General features: G+C 38.7%; 1 protein-coding gene across 1 annotated transcript in view; it reads right to left on the bottom strand.

Annotated features, from left to right (window-relative positions):
• Positions 1-18706, bottom strand: part of LOC136863059 (uncharacterized) — a 303511-nt gene that overhangs the window by 63518 nt on the left and 221287 nt on the right. Inside the window, exon 9 of the mRNA XM_067139388.2 lies at positions 12536-12799. Within this exon, the coding sequence (XP_066995489.2) occupies positions 12536-12799 (264 nt within the window). The remainder of the gene's footprint in view (positions 1-12535; positions 12800-18706) is intronic.

The following is an 18706-nucleotide window of genomic DNA, read 5'->3' as shown; positions in this document are numbered from 1 at the left end:
ATTTTAACGGACACACAATGTTTATGCACACTTACCAGGTCACATCACAGCATGTATTCATTCACTCACGATATACTCCAGTGACGAGTATGTTGATATGTTGCTCATTTATGGGAAAACAAGGCAGAACGCAGTCTAGTCGCAACGTCTCTATCACGAGTGTTTTCCTGACAGAAGACTACCAATACGTTCCGAAACCTTGAACGAAGATTGCAGTCAACTTGGACACTTGGAAGGGTACCTTCCGTTAGAGATGCTCCTATAACATCTGGTCCAGATGAAGAGGCTGTTTTGTACACTGTCCAGAACAACCCTCATATTAGTACATGGACACTTGCACAACAGAACAACATCAGCCGGTCATCGTTTATGCGTATACTGCATAACAATAAATTTCACCCATACCATGTGCAGTTACACCAGCAGCTTCACGGAAGTGATTTGGATAATAAAATAACATTTTGTCAATGGGCATTATGCAGTGTGACCAATAAAGCAGCCTTTATGCCAAGAGTCCTGTTTTCAGACGAATCGTGATTTCACAACAAAGGCATCGTGAATCAGTACAATATGCACTATTGGAGCGTGAAAAATCCCTACTGGGTAAGACAGGGCCCATTTCAAGTGCAGTTGGGAGTAAATGTCTGGTGTGGGATCTTGGGTGACTATCTAATCGGACCATATTTCTCGAAGGACATCTAATGGGAGCACGCTATCTTCATTTTCTTCAAAACAAACTCCCACAGTTGCAGAAGAACATGGTGCTGCGCAAGCAATTACGAATGTGATTTCAACAGGATGGGACCCCACTTCACAGATCACTAGTCATCTGGAACCATCTTCATTCTTCATATCCAAATAAAAGAATAGGAAGTGGAGGACCCGTTCACTGGCCTGCCAGATCACCCGATCTAACGCCACTTGACTTCTTCCTGTGAGGTCACTTAAAAAGCAGGTAGTGCATGCACAGGAGCCTGAGAATCCTGGTCACCTTTGGCAAGTGATCACCAAGGCATGCCAAGCTGTTACATCTGACATGTTACAGCGTGCAAGAATGTATTTACGTCATGCTGAAATCTGCATAAACCAAGGTGGTCAACATTTCGGACACTTGTTACACTGAATATGCAGGGTACCCTACCTCCTACCTACAGACCATCATGAAGGTTCCAGAAAATTGGAAATCGGCCATTGTAGTTTCTATTCACAAAGGGGGTGACAAGAGCGATTTGAATAACCACAGACCGGTAAGTTTGACGTCAATCGTATGCAAACAAATGGAACAATTAATAGTAGATTATTTGAGGTTAAAATGGGACTCTTCTGGAATGATATTTAAGGTGCAGCATGGTTTTAGGGAAGGCTTCTCCTGCGAAAGTCAGCACTGTTCCATATGTCAAGATCTATTGGATAAGCTCGATGGTGGGTCAAGGATTAACGCAGTAGTAATTGATTTTGCCAAGGCTTAGTAAGTTAGCGCGTACGAGCATTGACATTAGAGTAGTGAAATGGATATGAGAACTCCTCAATGGAAGAACTCAGAGGGTGCGTGTGGGAGAAACGCTATCTTCGCCAATAAGTGATACGTCTGGTGGGGGATGAGCGTTATTGGGCCAATTCTTTTCATACCTTTCATGAATGATATGCCTGATTCGATAAAATCGAAAGTGTGCCTCTTTGCCGATGATTGCGTCATGTACCGTGAGATAAAGACAGAGGAGGACGAACTATTGCTTCAGCAGGTTAGATACAATTGAAAAATGGGCGCATGAAAATCGAATGAAAATCTACAGCGGAAAAAGCAAGAAATTGTGTTTCAGTAAAAAGAAAATTACAAGAAAGAGGGGTTACGAAATTGGAGGGGAAAGTGTTGCTGAAATTGACAGTTGTAAGTACTTAGATGTTACTATTAGAAAAGACTGAAACTGGTCAGAGCAAGTGAAAAATGTAGTTAACTCCCTTGGTGCCAGGCGGTAGTGCGAGCATCCGCCCTTTAAATTGCCAGAGCCGATCTGGTCGGCCGTTAACAATCCAGTCGGAAGTTGCCAGAGCCGATTACATCGGCCGGCTTAAAATTCTGTGGTATACGTGATTTTGAGGCAACCTATAGTGATGTGCATACTTTTGTTACAACCTGTAGTAAAGGGGCTACACGTTATTGTGTGCCTGGCCTTGCTTTGGCAGTTCTAAGAGGGTGTTGTACCTTTCACAAGAGTCGTTTCCTGTGTTTACAAATACCGCTAACCGGTCAGTAAGAGATCGCTCCTTGCGGTGAGTGGATTTGTGACAGGAAAATGGCATGTTATTCACGTGATAATTTTTCAGCAGCTATTGATGACAATAAATTAATGCAGTATTTAGAACAATGCGAAGTTAACGCTGATGATTTATCGGATAGCGATAGGGAATTTAGTTCAGAGAGCAGCGACGAAATTATACCGGACACGTCCGCGGAATCACCGCAGCTAAAGAAGAGACGTTTAATTGTGCCTAACAGCACTAAAGCTACTCTGAATATGGTGGTAGATGAAACTAGTGATAACGAATATGATGATGATGATGTCTCTGGAGAACATTTTGTGGAAATTTGTCCCAATGAACCCGACAACATTCCTCAACCTCCTGTCTCCTTCAAGGAAATTCTTGGACCTAAACATGCCCTACCGTCTGATTCTCCGCCCATATTACACTTCAATTTACTTTTCACTTACTCTCTGCTAAACCTTATAGTCACATATACTCCTCTATCATTACCTAAATGCCGGTCTCCGCGGGCCAAGTGTAGCGTGCCTGCCTCTCACCCGGAGGTCATGGGTTCAATTCCCGCCCAGGTCAAGAATTTTCGCCTGGTCCTGAGGGTTGGTTCGAGGTTCACTCAATCTAAGTGACCCTAAGTGATTGCAATTGAGGAGATATCTGAGGGTGAGAGGACGCCGGTCTGTAAAACCAAGAATAATTACTGAGAGGATCTGTCTCACTGACCATGATTCACCTCGTAAACTGCAGGTACCGAACTGAGCAGCGGTCGCTTAGTAGGTCGAAGCAAATCACGGCTTTAGTGCCATACATTTCTTAATTTCGTAAATTCTGTTGTATTGTAAAATTATTTTTCTAATATATACTACAACCGAAAACGAGAAACTATTTTTTCTGAAAACAAAAACTATAATATCAACTACTATTTTTTACTTATTTAATAATTCAGAATTATTTTAATACTGTGTTGTCCGCACGTAGAAAATTTGTTGTCAGTATTTGCCAAACATCGATACATACACGCGAATTTTATCGGTGAGTAAAATTGTCTTGTTTTTATTAGTGACATATGTTTGAATTTTTATTTTTTACGTTTCTATTTTTCTCGTTCAAATTAGTTATTCTATAGAATTGTATTTAGAAATACATTATACATAATTAAGTATATTCTTTTGTATCGTAAATTATTTTTTCAAAGTAGATATTGAGAGAGAAAGTGCGAAAATATTTTTCTCTTCCTAAAAAGAAAAGTTTTCGACAACTATAAATCAACAATAAAACGTTTTTGACTCTTTATATCACTCCAAACCAGTTTCTTATTCTATGTAGTCGATATGTAGAAAATTTCATGCCGGTATTTGCTATACACCGGTAGATATACGCGAATTTTAAAATACATGTATTTCCACTGAAAACGGCCTGGCACTTTACAGTAGTAGAGTGGAGGCGGAGCTCTGGCTTCTTCCAGCTGATGGGGAGCGGCCGACTAGATCGGCTCTTGGCTCCAAGAGGGTTAAGAAATCTAGGAGATCTTTACATTTTATTATGTGGAATTTCAAGATAGCTAATTCTGGTGCCAAAAGTAAAGCTTATAAATGCTTGGTAAGACCGATTCTCGAATATGAATCGGCGTGCTGGGATCCGTACAGGGTGGGTTTAATAAATTCCCTAGAAAAAGTTCAAAGAAGAGCGGTGCGTTTCGTAACCGGGAATAGGAGGAATACCATTAATTGGGAAAGTCTTGAATCTAGAAGAACTAAAGCTCGCCTGAGTGGTCTTTACAAGAGCTATACGGGAAGGGCTGCCTGAAGTAGTATTAGGAATAGGTTGGAACCTCTCTTTTACTTATCGAGAAAAGATTATAAGCATAAAATTAGGGCCAGAAACCAGCATACGGATGTGGACATGTTTTCTTTCGTAAACAGGACCATAAGGGATTGGAATAAATTACCTGCAGCAGTCTTCTGGTATCAAGTCATTTAAGAAGAGCATTAGTGCTAGTGTAAAGTGAAAAGTAAAAGTTGTAAATTATGGACACTAAATTTGTGATTTTCTGCTTGGTTAGAGATCGTGAAACTAGTAGTTTTTGTTGTTGTATTCTCTTTCCAGGGAATTGCTTGTTGTACTCATGTTGTTGTTGTTGTTGTTGTTGTAGGGTAATTATGGTTTAACTTCACTTTATTAACACTTATAATGTTAAGCTAGTAGTAAGCTCAACCTATAGTATCGTAAACTGTAGTGTTAAGCACTGAAAATATTTAAGATGTGTGTGAATTTGTATATGATGATGCTGGATTTAGAATGTTAAACTAGTAGTATTTAATGTAGTATTTTCTTTTCATGGAATTGCTTGTTGTACTCTTGTTGTTTGTTTATTGTTTGTTTGTTTGTTTGTTATTGTTGGGTAATTATGTTAACTTTACTTTATTATTACACTACTGTAAGTGACCATTGCCACCGGGATATTTCCCATTTGCGATGTATATGTTAATAATAATAATAATAATAATAATAATAATAATAATAATAATAATAATGTCATAGTCCAACCTGACTACGTAACATCAGATAAAAAACGGTCTTTCTCAGGACCAAAGAAAAATTCAATCTTTGGTACAGAATGATATGCGGCCATATTATGGTCACTGCAAATGGCGTTAAAAAAAAAAATTGCAACAACTTGTGAATCGAACCTACTACCAGACAGCTTGGCTGATGCAACAGCAGTGATGCGTGATTTAGCCACCTTGGCTACCGTGAGCCGTAGTGCACAGCTAGCACATTGTAATCTTTTTTTTTGCTATTTCCTTTACGTTGCACCAACATAGACAGGTCTTACGGCAACGATGGGATAGGAGAGGCCTAGGAGTGGGAAGGAAGCGTCCGTGGCCTTAATTAAGGTACAGCCCCAGCATTTTCCTGGTGTGAAAATGGGAAACCACAGAAAACCATCTTCAGGGCTGCCGACAGTGGGGCTCGAACCCACGTTGTAGTCCTTATAGACACTTCCAGTCCGAACGTAAGATAGTATTATTCGCAGCTGTAATCGTTTTACACATTCATTATAGTTTAAGTAATATTAATAACACTGCCGCAAATGATTTCTACCATATTCGCGAGTATTATATAAACGGTACAGTTGTACTAAAGCCATAAAGAAGCAGGTACTAATGTTTTTCGGATGACTATGATATATGCATTAGTTGGGTTACCTACCTACAAAATAAGGGGCTGGTGAACCACCTGGTATATCATAGAATTTTAAGCAGGCCAAGTTAGCACTGGTAACTTCAGACTGGATTTTTAAAGGCCAACCTCATTGGCTCTGGCAGTTTAAAGGGCTGGTGCTTGTACTACCGCCTGGCTCTGAAAGGGTTAAAGTAGGCTACATTTAAGATGAACATAAAATCTGTGAAATTAACCTGCAAAGGACAAGCTTAACACAAAATCAGTTTTGTTGGAGACCCTCCTTTGCTGCTGTTGTCTATCTTTCTGAAAATGATTTCATTGTTCTTCAATAAACCTGTCATTCTGCCAGTACTCTACTTTCAGCTTCTAGACATGACAACTCCATCCTAGACAGCTGTCTTCCATTACCATCTTGATAACACAACCTGGTGATCTCGATCTTTAAGGTGTCAAGATTTTATGGTCTGACACCATGGTTATCCATTTGTAGAAAACAAAAGTCATCATCAGTATGTTGGCCAGCAGGATAGGAAAGATGGTGATATGCAATTTCTAATCACTAGACTGCATTTCAGAAGCCTGGGTTTAATTCCAAACCTTTCCGCAGTGTTAAACGTCCCCTGGATACCTCACCTTTCTCTCTCTAGCTTGGGCTATAAAACATACCAGCTAATTGCTCGCAACTTCCCCATTACACACTTTTATTTTGGAGGCTATAACACTCCACACTTTGCTATGGAAAGTCTTACATCACCTATGACCCCTTATTATTTTCAACATGCAGCACAGAACACTGGAACAAAGAAATGCACAAAAATATTCTTACAGCAATTCAACTATTAGCACTAATCATTTTTTTTTTTTTTTTTTTTTTTTTTTACAACTGGCTTTACATAACATCAACACAGATAGGTCTTAGAGCGATGATGGGACAGGAAAGGGCTAGGAGTGGGAAAGAAGCACCCGTGGCCTTAATTAAGGTATAACCCCAGCATTTGCCTGGTGTTAAAATGGGAAACCATGAAAAACTATCTTCAGGACTGCCATCATTGGGATCTGAACCAAAGTCCTGCAGAGACGCCCAGCCCATGAGCTGCTTCGGCAGTAGAATGCAATGGGCTTTGAAAGGGTCGAACATATGAAGCCCGTGACGTGATCGCACGGGCCGGTCTGGGCCAGCGCTCTATCATTCGTACGCGGTGAGCCAAGGACAGCGCTGTGGTAGTTCTATGGGCTGACTGCTTCAATGTTTACAGTGTACTGCGTGTCAGCTGAGTGTGTTGCATTACAGTCAAATGGAGCCGATCAAATTTGCTGTGGTATACAGTTTGACTTCTCCGTCTATCCTGTTATCGGAAACGAATGTGGACTGTAGTTCCAAAAGAAAAGAAACCGTGGCAAAAAATCGTGAAGTGAAAAAAAAAGCAGCAACAAACGCACTAAAATCCGCACAATACAAGACTTCTGAACCGGATCCTAAACTTAAAAGTCGTATTTGGTTGGTATTCAAGCCTGCAGTTGATGGTGATGGGAAAGACGTTAATTTTGTGTGCTGTACGATCTGCAGTGAAATTTACGTACACACTAGCAGTTACCCGCGGCTTTTCGCGTGGATTTCGTAATTTGATAAAAGTAATCGTTCCTCGGTACTGTACTAAGACATTATCTGAAAATTCCTGAAAAACTTCACTGAAAAATTGAGTTTCATTTACGCCAGAAACTCTTTGTAAACCAAGTTTGTGGTATTGCCTTTTGGGGCTGAGATGACCATGCGACATAGAACTGTCACACGTGAGAACATCTTCTCTTAAGTAAAAAAAAAAAAAAAAAAAAAAAAATCTTTATTTTTAAAGGAGATTACAAATGCATATTTCCACATCTGTAACATCTTCAGATTTTGAGATAAGTATCCACATAAAAATAACTCAACCCCTTTATCAGCCCTTCCTCCACCCCCACCCTATGTGGATTTTTGGAAAACAAAACAGAGAGACATGTTTCTTTACTTTTAAAGGACATTCCAAGTACCAAGTTCCATGTCTGTAACATGTAAGGTTTTTGACACAGACTGTAGATATACCGGTACTCATTTTAAAAATTCACCTGCTTTTTCAATTCTTTTCAGTGCCTTAAGTGGTTTTTCGAAAACAAAAAATACGTGTTTATTGATAAAGGAGCTGCCAAATACCAATTATTACTACTGTAACATCTTCAGTTCTTGAGATATTTGTATCCTCATGAAAAGAATTCAACACCTATTTCAACCCCCCACCCCTCCAAAGTTAATTTAACCCCCCAAAATTGAGTGTTTTTTATTTTTAAAGGCCCTTTCAAATACCCATTTTCACGTCTGCAACATCTTTAGGTTTATTAAATATAAGTATCCTCATACACATAATTCAACTAATACTTCAGTCCTTTCATCCCCCCTTAAGTGGATTTTCCAAAACCAAAAGAATACGTATTTCTTTACTTTTAAAGGAGACTCTAAACACCAATTTTTATGTCTGTATCAACTTCAGCTTTTGAGATATCAGTACCCTAATAAAATTAATTCAACCCCCTTTTCAGTCCCTTTACCCCCCCCCCCCCCCGCCACGTTAAGTGGCCTTTCTATAAACAAAATAATACCTGTTTTTATTTTTAAAATATTAAAAATACCAATTTTCACATCTGTAACATGTTAAGTATTTGAGATATATTATAGATATGCTCAGGGATTGTGTGTACAAATTTTGGTTGGCAGCTCTGCCCAAACGTACACGCATAATCTCGCTGCTGTAGAATCCTGGAGCTGGCGTTGCCATGGTTACGGCAGTTCATTTCCTTATCCGATTCCGAGAACAGGGGTAGTTTGGTGCCAATATTTCTATGGCGGTCGGTTTTAGGGCCTTAAACATGGTTTCCGGGCCCGTAGGGCTTACCAAGATTTGTTCTTTGGGTCAAGAGGCTTAAAATAAGCTTAGTCTCGTCCTTGCATGACAAATTCGATATTTTGCCTACATTTGCCTATTATTTTTATATCTCCCCCGTTGCCCCCCCCCCCGCTTCAATTGTTTTGAAAATAAAATACAGCCCATGTCCCTCAGAGATAATGTATATTTACATTAGTAACAGGATTTTTAGAATCGGTCCGGTAGTTTCTGAGATTACCCTCCAACTAACAAAATTCGTGCTCTCTCTTTATTATATTATTATAGATTAAAGGAGTCGGACTGATGTTTTCTTTTTATGATTAGATAAAAAACTTACGATGAACGAGGTGTGCTTGAATGACGAGCATTCTAATGTTTCCGTGTCATCAGACTCCATGACTATGCTACAACCTACCGAAGTAATGAAGTTTTCTTCGTGGACTGGCGTTCATGATGTTCCTATTCCAACAGATGAGCTGGAAATATATTTAAAGCAAAATTGTGGAATGGAAGAAGATAGATATAGCGTCCTATTCGAGAATAAATGGACAAAACTATCCAAAATTTCACCAGTTTGCTAAGAAAGTAATATGTATGCAAGCATCAAGAGAAATTTCAGTTCAGCGGGCTTCATTCACAACGCACAATGGTCTCCTGTACAACAAGAAAATGCTGATGCTCTTCTTTTCATTCACAGTAATTCCATTCCACCACATTAACAATGACCAATAAACTATGCACACTAAGTAAAAGCTATGTTCAGGTTTGTTTTTGTTGTTGGCATATTGCACGTCATTTGTGTTTGTATTTTATTTTGAGGTAAATGCGAATGAAGTCCTACGAATATGCTTCGTGTTATTTAGATTCATTTTCAGTTAACTTGATGTCAATTGCAAATGAATATTAGTTTATAATAAAGTTTCAGTTTGTTTTCAATTATTATTATTATTATTATATTATTATTATTATTATTATTATTATTATTATTATTATTATTATTATTATTACAGTGCAGGAGAAATCTGTACTGTTTAATTTCAAAGTGCGATTAGCCTACTTTAAAATATGTTATTAGCGTACGGGAATTCGTAGAGTGAATGATCCGAATAGTAGTGTGACGTGAACATTTCGTTGTGCATGGCGCACATGTTATTGTCGAGAAGTACTCAAGGTTATTCTACTGAGCCAGTGCGGTAGACTGCGGTGGGCTGTGGGCCAGTATGCTGCCGCGTCAGAAGAGGGCTGCCGGAGCCCGTGGGTTTGAAGTGCTGCGCGGTGGGCCTGGCTGCAGGACTCTGGTTTGAACCCACTATCTCCCAAATGTGACTTCACAGCTGCGCACCCCTACACAGTCAACTCGATCGGTTCACCAATCTGCAATGCTGGTTAAATGGTATTTTAATCTACGAATATGCACGTGCAATCACTTACTGACACAATGCAGATTTCACACATTATGTTGAAATAAAATGAGGTACATCACACAGGTTGCAGTATTTATCCAGGATGAGCTTACCTCAAACCACTCAATGTTTTAGTTGAGGCCAATATCAGATATTGCTTGCTACGAGCCAAGGCAGGTTGTCTGTTCACCTGCAACTCCCCAACACATTCCCATTCCCCCTGCATGCCACTGCACTTTCAAGGATCATCTCTTGAGCTCTGTACAGTACAGGTTAGTTTGTGGAGGACAATGTAACACGTGGTATAAGAGTTACAAGAACGTCACTGAGCCAACAGAATTAAGTGTTCTAAGAATGGAAATCGCTTGACCTGACATGGAAACAAACCCGGGGCCCTGAGAACCAAAGGCTAAGATGCTGACCACTCAGCCATGGAGCCTGACAATGCTCTACTATATAGATTCATTCATATTACATTTATGCATTGATTCTGTTCTACTGAATACATTACACAAAATATTTTTCTTGCGGATCCTTCCACATCACTTTTTTATGAGCCGGGTATGTGTGTACGCGTGCGCAAGTGCACCCCTGTTAAATGTCACTTGTGACACCCATCATGATGATGATGTCAACCGGATGCATGAGGCAGGGTCGTATTTGACCTCTCAGCACTGACTCCATCAGATGCTCGAAGGTCGCAGGTGCACTACGCAGTCCAAACTGTGAACTGCCACAACCCCTGGATGATAGAGAATGCTGTCTTCTCCTGGTCCTCCTTCATGTCGTAAGTCAGTTTTTGAAAATCTGAGACAGAAATGGAGCTTGCTGTTCTTCTTACCCAGCATTACTGGGGTCAACTATGGATTGGTGGATTCTTCGATCACCCTACGCTGCTTCATGTCACTCGGCATCTGATCAGTCTCTGTCTTCTTCTTCTTCTTTTTTTTGCTATTTGCTTTACGTTGCACCGACACAGAGAGGTCTTATGGCGACGATGGGACAGGAAAGGCCTAGGAGTGGGAAGGAAGCAGCCGTGGCCTTAATTAAGGTACAGCCCCAGCATTTGCTTGGTGTGAAAATAGGAAACCACGGAAAACCATCTTCAGGGCTGCCGACGGTGGGGCTCGAACCCACTATCTCCCAGATGCAAGCTAACAGCTGCGCGACCCTAACCGCGCGGCCAACTCGCCCGGTCTCTCTCTGTCTTGTTAGCCAGAGGTACTGGACAGGGTGTTTGGCAGACAGGGATCTTGTTGCCAGTGTTTATGCGATGGAACACCTGTCAGTCCTCCAATGGTCACCTCCCATTATTGTGAAGATGTCCCGGAAGTCTATGATCAGTGAATTCAAAAGAACTTCACTCCGACTGGACACTGACGACCTACACCTGCACATATTTACCACCCTGTAACTCGTAGATACATGCACGAAAAGATGTAATATTTGAGGGTTTTAAATATTTCAGCGTGCTCTTTTGGATGATGTATAAATCGGTTTCAAGTTTTAACAATGATTGGTAGTCCCTTGTTAGTGGTCACAACATTCCTGATGTGGGGACAAGCACTCTCATGGAGGACGAGTAGTCCAACCTCAAGCAACTGAGATGGGTTTTTGAATAATTTTGTGCACAGGTTTCACAAGAAGCCATGGTAATACACTGCTGTGGCAGTTGTTCCACTTAAAATACCAAAGTTAGAACTGTTTTCTCTGTAGATATTGACACCATGGAAAAATAAAGCATATTTGACTATGAAGCCCTTAAAATGAAAATCTTCATTGATGAACAATTACAATGAAAAAGAAAATCCACCTTTATAGTCACATTGATAAATTGTATTGAATAGATGGCTATAGTCACTATGGTTACATCAATAAATTGTATTGATTAGGTGGATTTTATTTTTCATTGTAATTATATGAGCCCTTTGGTAACATTATTGAAAGTGAGAACAGATTTTCGATATCCTCAACATTTTAGGAGTTATTTGAATTGAACATCTTTGGTGACTTACCCCTTATATCTAAAAAGAAATGTCTTCAAGTGAAGGAAACCTTGTTTAATATACTGTTAACATTAAGCAGACACTAATATTACTTAATGTATCTTCAATCCCTATAGATTTTAAAGAACCAAGTTGTCAGAATTTTGTCCCACGGGAATTCTTGAATGCAGCGGAAGCCAACAACACAGAGCTCTGCATTTAAACACACTCAAGTGCCAACGAGCTACGTCAAAATCAAATCCACTCCCTTGGAAACAGATGGGTGACAAGTAACCAACTGTGCCACTGAGGTAAAAAAAAAAACTAACTGGAGCATTTTCTACACTATTCCACTAAATTTTTAATGAGTATCAAATTTATTTACACTGAGTATTTATGAACACAATACATCATCAACAACAACAATGCTAGGTATGTAATATTTCTTTAAATAGGATTAAAATAGGAAGTGCAGCCAGTATCCAGTGTTTGGAAAGCTTTCAGATGGATTTAAGTGCTCTTACATGCCAATTGATTGTACTGTGATTCGGTCCTATGACATTGAGCACTAGAGTTAAGTGCTTAGGAAATTACTCTCCAATGTCAGTCTTTTATAAAGCTGCTTACTATCTTTGCAATCATTAGTAATAGTATAGCAGTTAATTGCAAGATTATAAGAAATACAACAATTTATCCCAATAAATGCAATTTATGAAAATGTGATAGAAGACAAAATGAAAATTAAAAGATAATAACTGAAGTACACTAATGGAACTACTTAACTTACCTGTTCTAATCCTCCAACATTACCAACTTCTCGCAGATGATTATTCATAAGATCACGAGGTGTTTCTGAAGTATCCCTTGCAAACATTAACAAAGCAAACAGTGGAATGTCAGCACCAGAAGTACTAGCTTTATACAGTTCCTTAGCACTAACCAACATATGTAGCTTCACTGCTTCAACAACATGTAAATCCAATGAATGATCACTATTCAAAATTGCAGCCAATGTTTCACCTCGATCTTCACTTGACGACAATAATGAAGCCTGAAACAGAAGCAGAATTATATTTGATAGTAAACAGAATAATAATTTTCCTGAAAGTCAGTAATTTAAATTTTATGATATGGTAAAGGAAAAGGTTGTATATTGTTATAACAACTTTAATTAATCCAAGCAAAATATAGAGTAAATTATAAACAATTTCTGTCATCAAGACTTCTTATTCTGCAGGTTTTATGCCATCTTACACACAGTAGTTGATCCCTTCAATTATAATCACCAGCACCACAACAACAATAATTTCAAGGACAACAGTGCTAGTGAGAAAAAACAAGACAATCTTTACAGTTCCTAATAAACTTACTTTTAAGTCTTGTAAAAAGCAGATCCGGCCAACATTTGGAAACTGCATATGATGATGATGTGTTGTAAAGAAGCAACACAATATTGCTAGTAATAATACTTCTAAAGTTAGTGTTAAAAGTATAGGGTGCTCTACAAGGAAACAGGAGTTTTATATAAACTTTCTCCAAGCAAGTTTGTAGTTTATGTGATACTGTAACCACAGCCACAGCAGCTCCCGTTTTACTTGGAATCCAAACCTGAATGACATGGCTTTTCATTTCAAAAGTCCCACAGTTATCGAATGGGATTCAAATCACAGTTGCCTTGATGAGAAATCAGTGATGATGTTACTCAGCTACCGTTAACCCAAGCCTTCTCCATTTCTCTCTCAGATTGCAGGAATGTCTAATTAACAGGTATGCTTGAGAATTCTGTATGCAGTTATACTGTTTGAAGATAAATGTGGTGTAACCATTTGTATGGCAACATTTGACCAAATTCCTGTTATGTTCATCAAGATCAGTAGAAGATATATGGTGTCACCTTATTTCAAATATGGATGAGCGAAAGTTGATTTTTGGCATGTGATATTATATTGAATAAAATAAACATGGAGAGACTGCTGTTGGTGAAGGAAGGGTTCTGAGGTTGTCTGAGAAATCCAAAGCAGAAAATTTCAGCTTCCTACCAAGGATAATCTAAAATTATGACTCAGGGGTTAACACTGAATCTGTAAATCCTCAAAATAACTGTTCATGAATCATCAATATAGAAAATTCTGAGTACATTTTTTTTGGTGTGTGTGTGTTTGCCTGATTTGATACAATTTACAAAGTTTATTCCACCTACTCAATACTGTACAATAATTGCAATGTCTATAAATAAATTACAATATCTTATCAAGGGACTAGTTGCGAACCTAAATGGGTCATCATCAGCCTAACTTAGATACATTTATGGATTTGCCAGTTCTAAGTCAGAATTACAATAAAATTTAAAGGAATGAACTGTGTATGTGATGCGATAATGTACATATAAAATGGTGGATTGATGAACTGTTATAGATAAAATAATGTTATACTGATGAGTGACACAAATTTTTTAGTATTTACGTCAATTACAATCAGACTGTAAGAATAGTTATCATACAACTTTTATAATGACGATTAAAATATGCCCTTGTTAGTGAGCACTCTAAAATTGCACTTTAGAAACGTAATATGCCACTTGAATGCAAAGTCCAGATGCTTCTATTGAGTTCTAAAATTCCGAATGCATCTTCAGGTGGAGAATTGAAAGTTGAACATTGGCGCAGAGGGTGTCTGTCTTGCTTGAGGTCCAATATTTCTGATACAGAAATTAAATGCAGATATAACCATGCGACCTTCTTATAATATAATGGATTCTTGCTGTAGTGTGAGGAAAATTCCCAATCCAAGTTGGTACCAATAGAACTTTGCGCGCAATGCGAAACACCTTAACGGTAGAGTGCAACTCTCTGGCTCTCAGAAACAAACATCTTTACATAGTTTAATATTTAGAGTGTTAAGAATTCCACTCTCCCCTACCAGCCTAAAAACTGAGTTAAATTACATAAGGACCCTTGCCAAAATTAATGGTTTTAAGATCGAAATGATAAACGGCTTAATTCATAAAATTAAAAACAAGTTATCCACAAATCTTATACCCGACAAACCTAAAAGAACTGAATACGCCACTTTCACATATATTAGTCCAGTTGTCCATTAATTGCCAACACTTTCAACAAATGTAATATGAATATAGCCTTTAGAACAAACAACACAACTCAAACTGTATTTCTACTTTTGTTTTACATTCATCAAGAAGTTTGGACCTTCTCTCATAGATGACACTACCAAAAACTATGATCATGCACCCTGGTGCACAGTGAAAGAACTTCTGATTTAAAGAAGTTTTGTATTCATAAGTTTTTTAAATTAATTGATGTTCATTTATTTTTTGGTTGGCAATATTTATCTTTTCTTTCCGCCAGTTTTGAATCTAGCCAATCCCTAATTTCTGTAATTAATTTTCTGCCTATCACAGGCTTCTTCCTCGATTCTGTGTGTCACTTTTGAATTTAACCAATAAAATTCTGTGGGTGTGTCTTGATTATTCATGAATGATCTCAAACTTTCCCCAAAGGTTTATAAACTGCAGCTTTTCTCATTTCTTGGCCATTTGACTGTCATCTAAGTGTGTGTGCCAAGCCGGAGGCAGGCGGCGCCTTTTTCATCAGGCAGCAGTTCTTCAGTAAGGTAATGGCCACCCAACATCTTACTTTCTTGCTAGCTCCGCAGTTTAACCCGAGGGAAAGGTCTGACTCATTAACTATGTAATCTACTTTTCTAAAAATGTAACTTTCTGCCGGCTAATGTAAAAAAACTTCATAAAATCTTTAACTGTAAATCGGGGATAGAGAGTGATGTACCCTCTCGAGCTCCCCTTCATATTGGTTTGAGGTGACTACGTTTTGTAACGGGTTTTCTTCCTTTCTGTAATGTCTTAATTTATTCTTATACGAGTCACCTCCATAGTTTGGGAATAGCCCCTGTTTCATCGGCCTAGTGCCCTTTAGGTTTTAAGAATTCATTTCTAGGAGTGCAAGTACATGCCTCCATTCAATTTGTGTTTCGGGCCATTTACTTAACCTGATTTTTTCCGCAACGGCCCAATAGGTTGGGTACTAGATACCCCTGTTTCAAATTTTGTAAATTGTGCCTTGGTGGCAAGTGCTGGTAATTTTCTGATATTGCCTTGAATAGGCTTGGAAAACTGAGAGCACGTCAGCTCTTTTCAAGTGTTGTAAAAATGCCTCTGGCAGGCTTGATGTTGTAAATTGGGAGCAAGTGCTCCATGTATTGAGGGATGTCTGCCCTTGAGTAAATTTGTGCTTTTTGTAAATTTGAGCTAGGAGCTCAAGAACTGTGAAGCGAGGGGCTTGAAGCCCAGTTTTTTTTTTTAAACAGTCACTAAATTTTGGATTTCTTGTCTTGTCTAGAATTTGTCAGTGTACCTGACATTTCATTGTTATGAAAATTTTGTTATTTAAGAAAATATAACCTTCAGTTTAAGTTTTAAATTCTTTTCTTGACATTGTAGCTAGACCCATTCATCCCAGCACCTTCTTTCACCTCTGCGTTCTACGATAAACCCCAAAACAATAATAAATATTCAGGTTCAGGAGTCTACAGATTAATATGTTCTCAGTGTGGAATTTCATAATAATAATAATAATAATAATAATAATAATAATAATAATTTCATGAGGCTATTTCTAGCCGGGTGCAGCCCTTGTAAGGCAGACCCTCTGATGAGGGTGGGCGGCATCTGCCATGTGTAGGCAACTGCGTGCTATTGTGGTGGAGGATAGTGTTATGTGTGGTGTGTGAGTTGCAGGGATGTTGGGGACAGCACAAACACCTAGCCCCCAGGCCACTGGAATTAACCAATGAATGTTAAAATCCCCGACCTGGCCATGAATCGAAACCGGGACCCTCTGAACCGAAGGCCAGTACGCTGACCATTCAGCCAACGAGTTGGACAGTGTGGAATTTCATGTGTTGGACAGACTGGATGAAGTTTCTATATAAGGTACATGGAACACTTCAATGCAGAAAACACAATAAATACTCAGCAATGAGCACGCATATGAAGGAAACTGGTCACCATTTCACTTCAATTGAAAAGGATCTCACAATCAGAAATACAAGCAAAGGTAAACTTTTAAACGAATTAGAGAATATATATCTATTTTTTATGGACAAAACATATAATAAAGATTGAAACCTTAACGATGATACGGAAGTCAGAAGTCCCCTATATACTTTACCGCCTAAGTTATTAAAAACGGTCAACCCAAACCAGAATAAAGTCCCACGAATATTTAGACCCTTTGAATTAAAAACTCCTCTTATCTCACCAAATAATGAGCCTACATTTGCCCCTCCAAACACCCCCCCCCCCACATTAACATCAGCATGCAAAGCTCCGCCTATCTCCGCTTCACCTCAGCATTCTCCACCACCTCTACCGCATCGTTACAACACAAGGAGTAGGAACTCCAGACAGACTAATGCTGCTGATGCATAAAGATGGACATAGTTTACGGCGAATGAGTACGTATCCGTTTTACGTAACATATATTTCTTAGGGATTCACATACGATTTAAACATGCACTGTCAAGCTCGTTTTTTTTCTTTCTTTTGTTTCATTACAATGTAACCACATTCTTTTCCACGGTGTTCTACATCTTCTAAAGGGACCACACTTTCAAGAGACTGTCAAACAGATATGTTAAATACTCTGATATACTCGTCCCAGCAGCGACTTCAACCAACATATCAACGTCTTCTTGCATTAGTTATCTTACGATAATTTTTGATTAATCAACTTAATAAGATGATCTTAAATCGTTCGCCTTTTCTTTGGCCAATATTTTTTAGCTCATGTGTTTTACATAAAACAACAGAAATCAACCTTAGCTTTTGTGTACTGTCATACCACTCTTGTTTATTGAGGTCTTGGGTTCGATATCTGACCGCCAAACAATGTGGATGTTCAATCTTCCTACAAAGAGGATCCACTTCAGTGTCGGACATGTGTTGTTTTTAGAATTAATATGACACAAAATTCTTTTCTTTCCAGACCAAGATTTTAAATCGTATCAAGTGATTTTAGCATGTGTTGTGTCCGCCTCTGTAGCGTAACGGTTAGTGTTATTAGCTGCCGTCCTCGGAGGCCCGGGTTCGATTCCCGGTACTGCCAGAAATTTAAGAATGGCAGGAGGGCTGGTATGTGGTTGGAATGGTACATGCAGCTCACCTCCAATGGGGGTGTGCCTGAAAAGAGCTGCACCACCTCGGGATGAGGACACGAGTTTACTAGCATGTGTTGTATATTGTGTCTCAACAGTCTTATTTTATAACAATTATTCCAAAGTGTCATTACCTTTAAGACATCACATTTCAATTTTTATAAGTAATAATGACCTCTGACCAATGCTTGTTTTAAGATTAAATAAGGCTGATGATGCCCACTAAAGAAGTGCAAAACATGTCCCTTTAAATTTAGTAATTTCTATGTTTATTTAACCACATAACCGTGGAATTAATTGTACTGAATAGGTGGGGTAATAAAAATCTCCTTTTGTAAACTTAGTGAGATAAGTGGTATGTTCCGAGCTGTCAGTGGAGAGGTGGCGTGGAATGACATTAGTAGATGAATAAGTTTGAGTGGCGTCTTTAAAAGTAGGAAACATCACAATATGAAGATCAAGTTGGAATTCAAGAGGACAAATTGGGGCAAATATTCATTTACAGGAAGGGGAGTTAGAGACTGGAATAGCTTACCAAGGGAGATGTTCAATACATTTCCAATTTCTTTGAAATCATTTAAGAAAAGGCTAGGAAAACAACAGATAGGGAATCTGCCACCTGTGTGACTGCCACAAATGCAGATCAGTATTGACTGATTGTTGATTCCATCTTTAACTTCGTGCAATGTAGGTTCCTTGATAGATTCCAGGTCCACCTCTTCTCTACAGTACTTTGTTCCTGCCTGCTCTCTTCTGTCTGCACATTTTT

This window comes from Anabrus simplex, chromosome 2 (assembly GCF_040414725.1).
Source record: "Anabrus simplex isolate iqAnaSimp1 chromosome 2, ASM4041472v1, whole genome shotgun sequence".
In the NCBI taxonomy this organism is placed as follows: Eukaryota; Metazoa; Arthropoda; class Insecta; order Orthoptera; family Tettigoniidae; genus Anabrus; species Anabrus simplex.
Note: the sequence above shows the minus strand (reverse complement) of the source record. Positions and strands in the feature narration are given on the sequence as shown.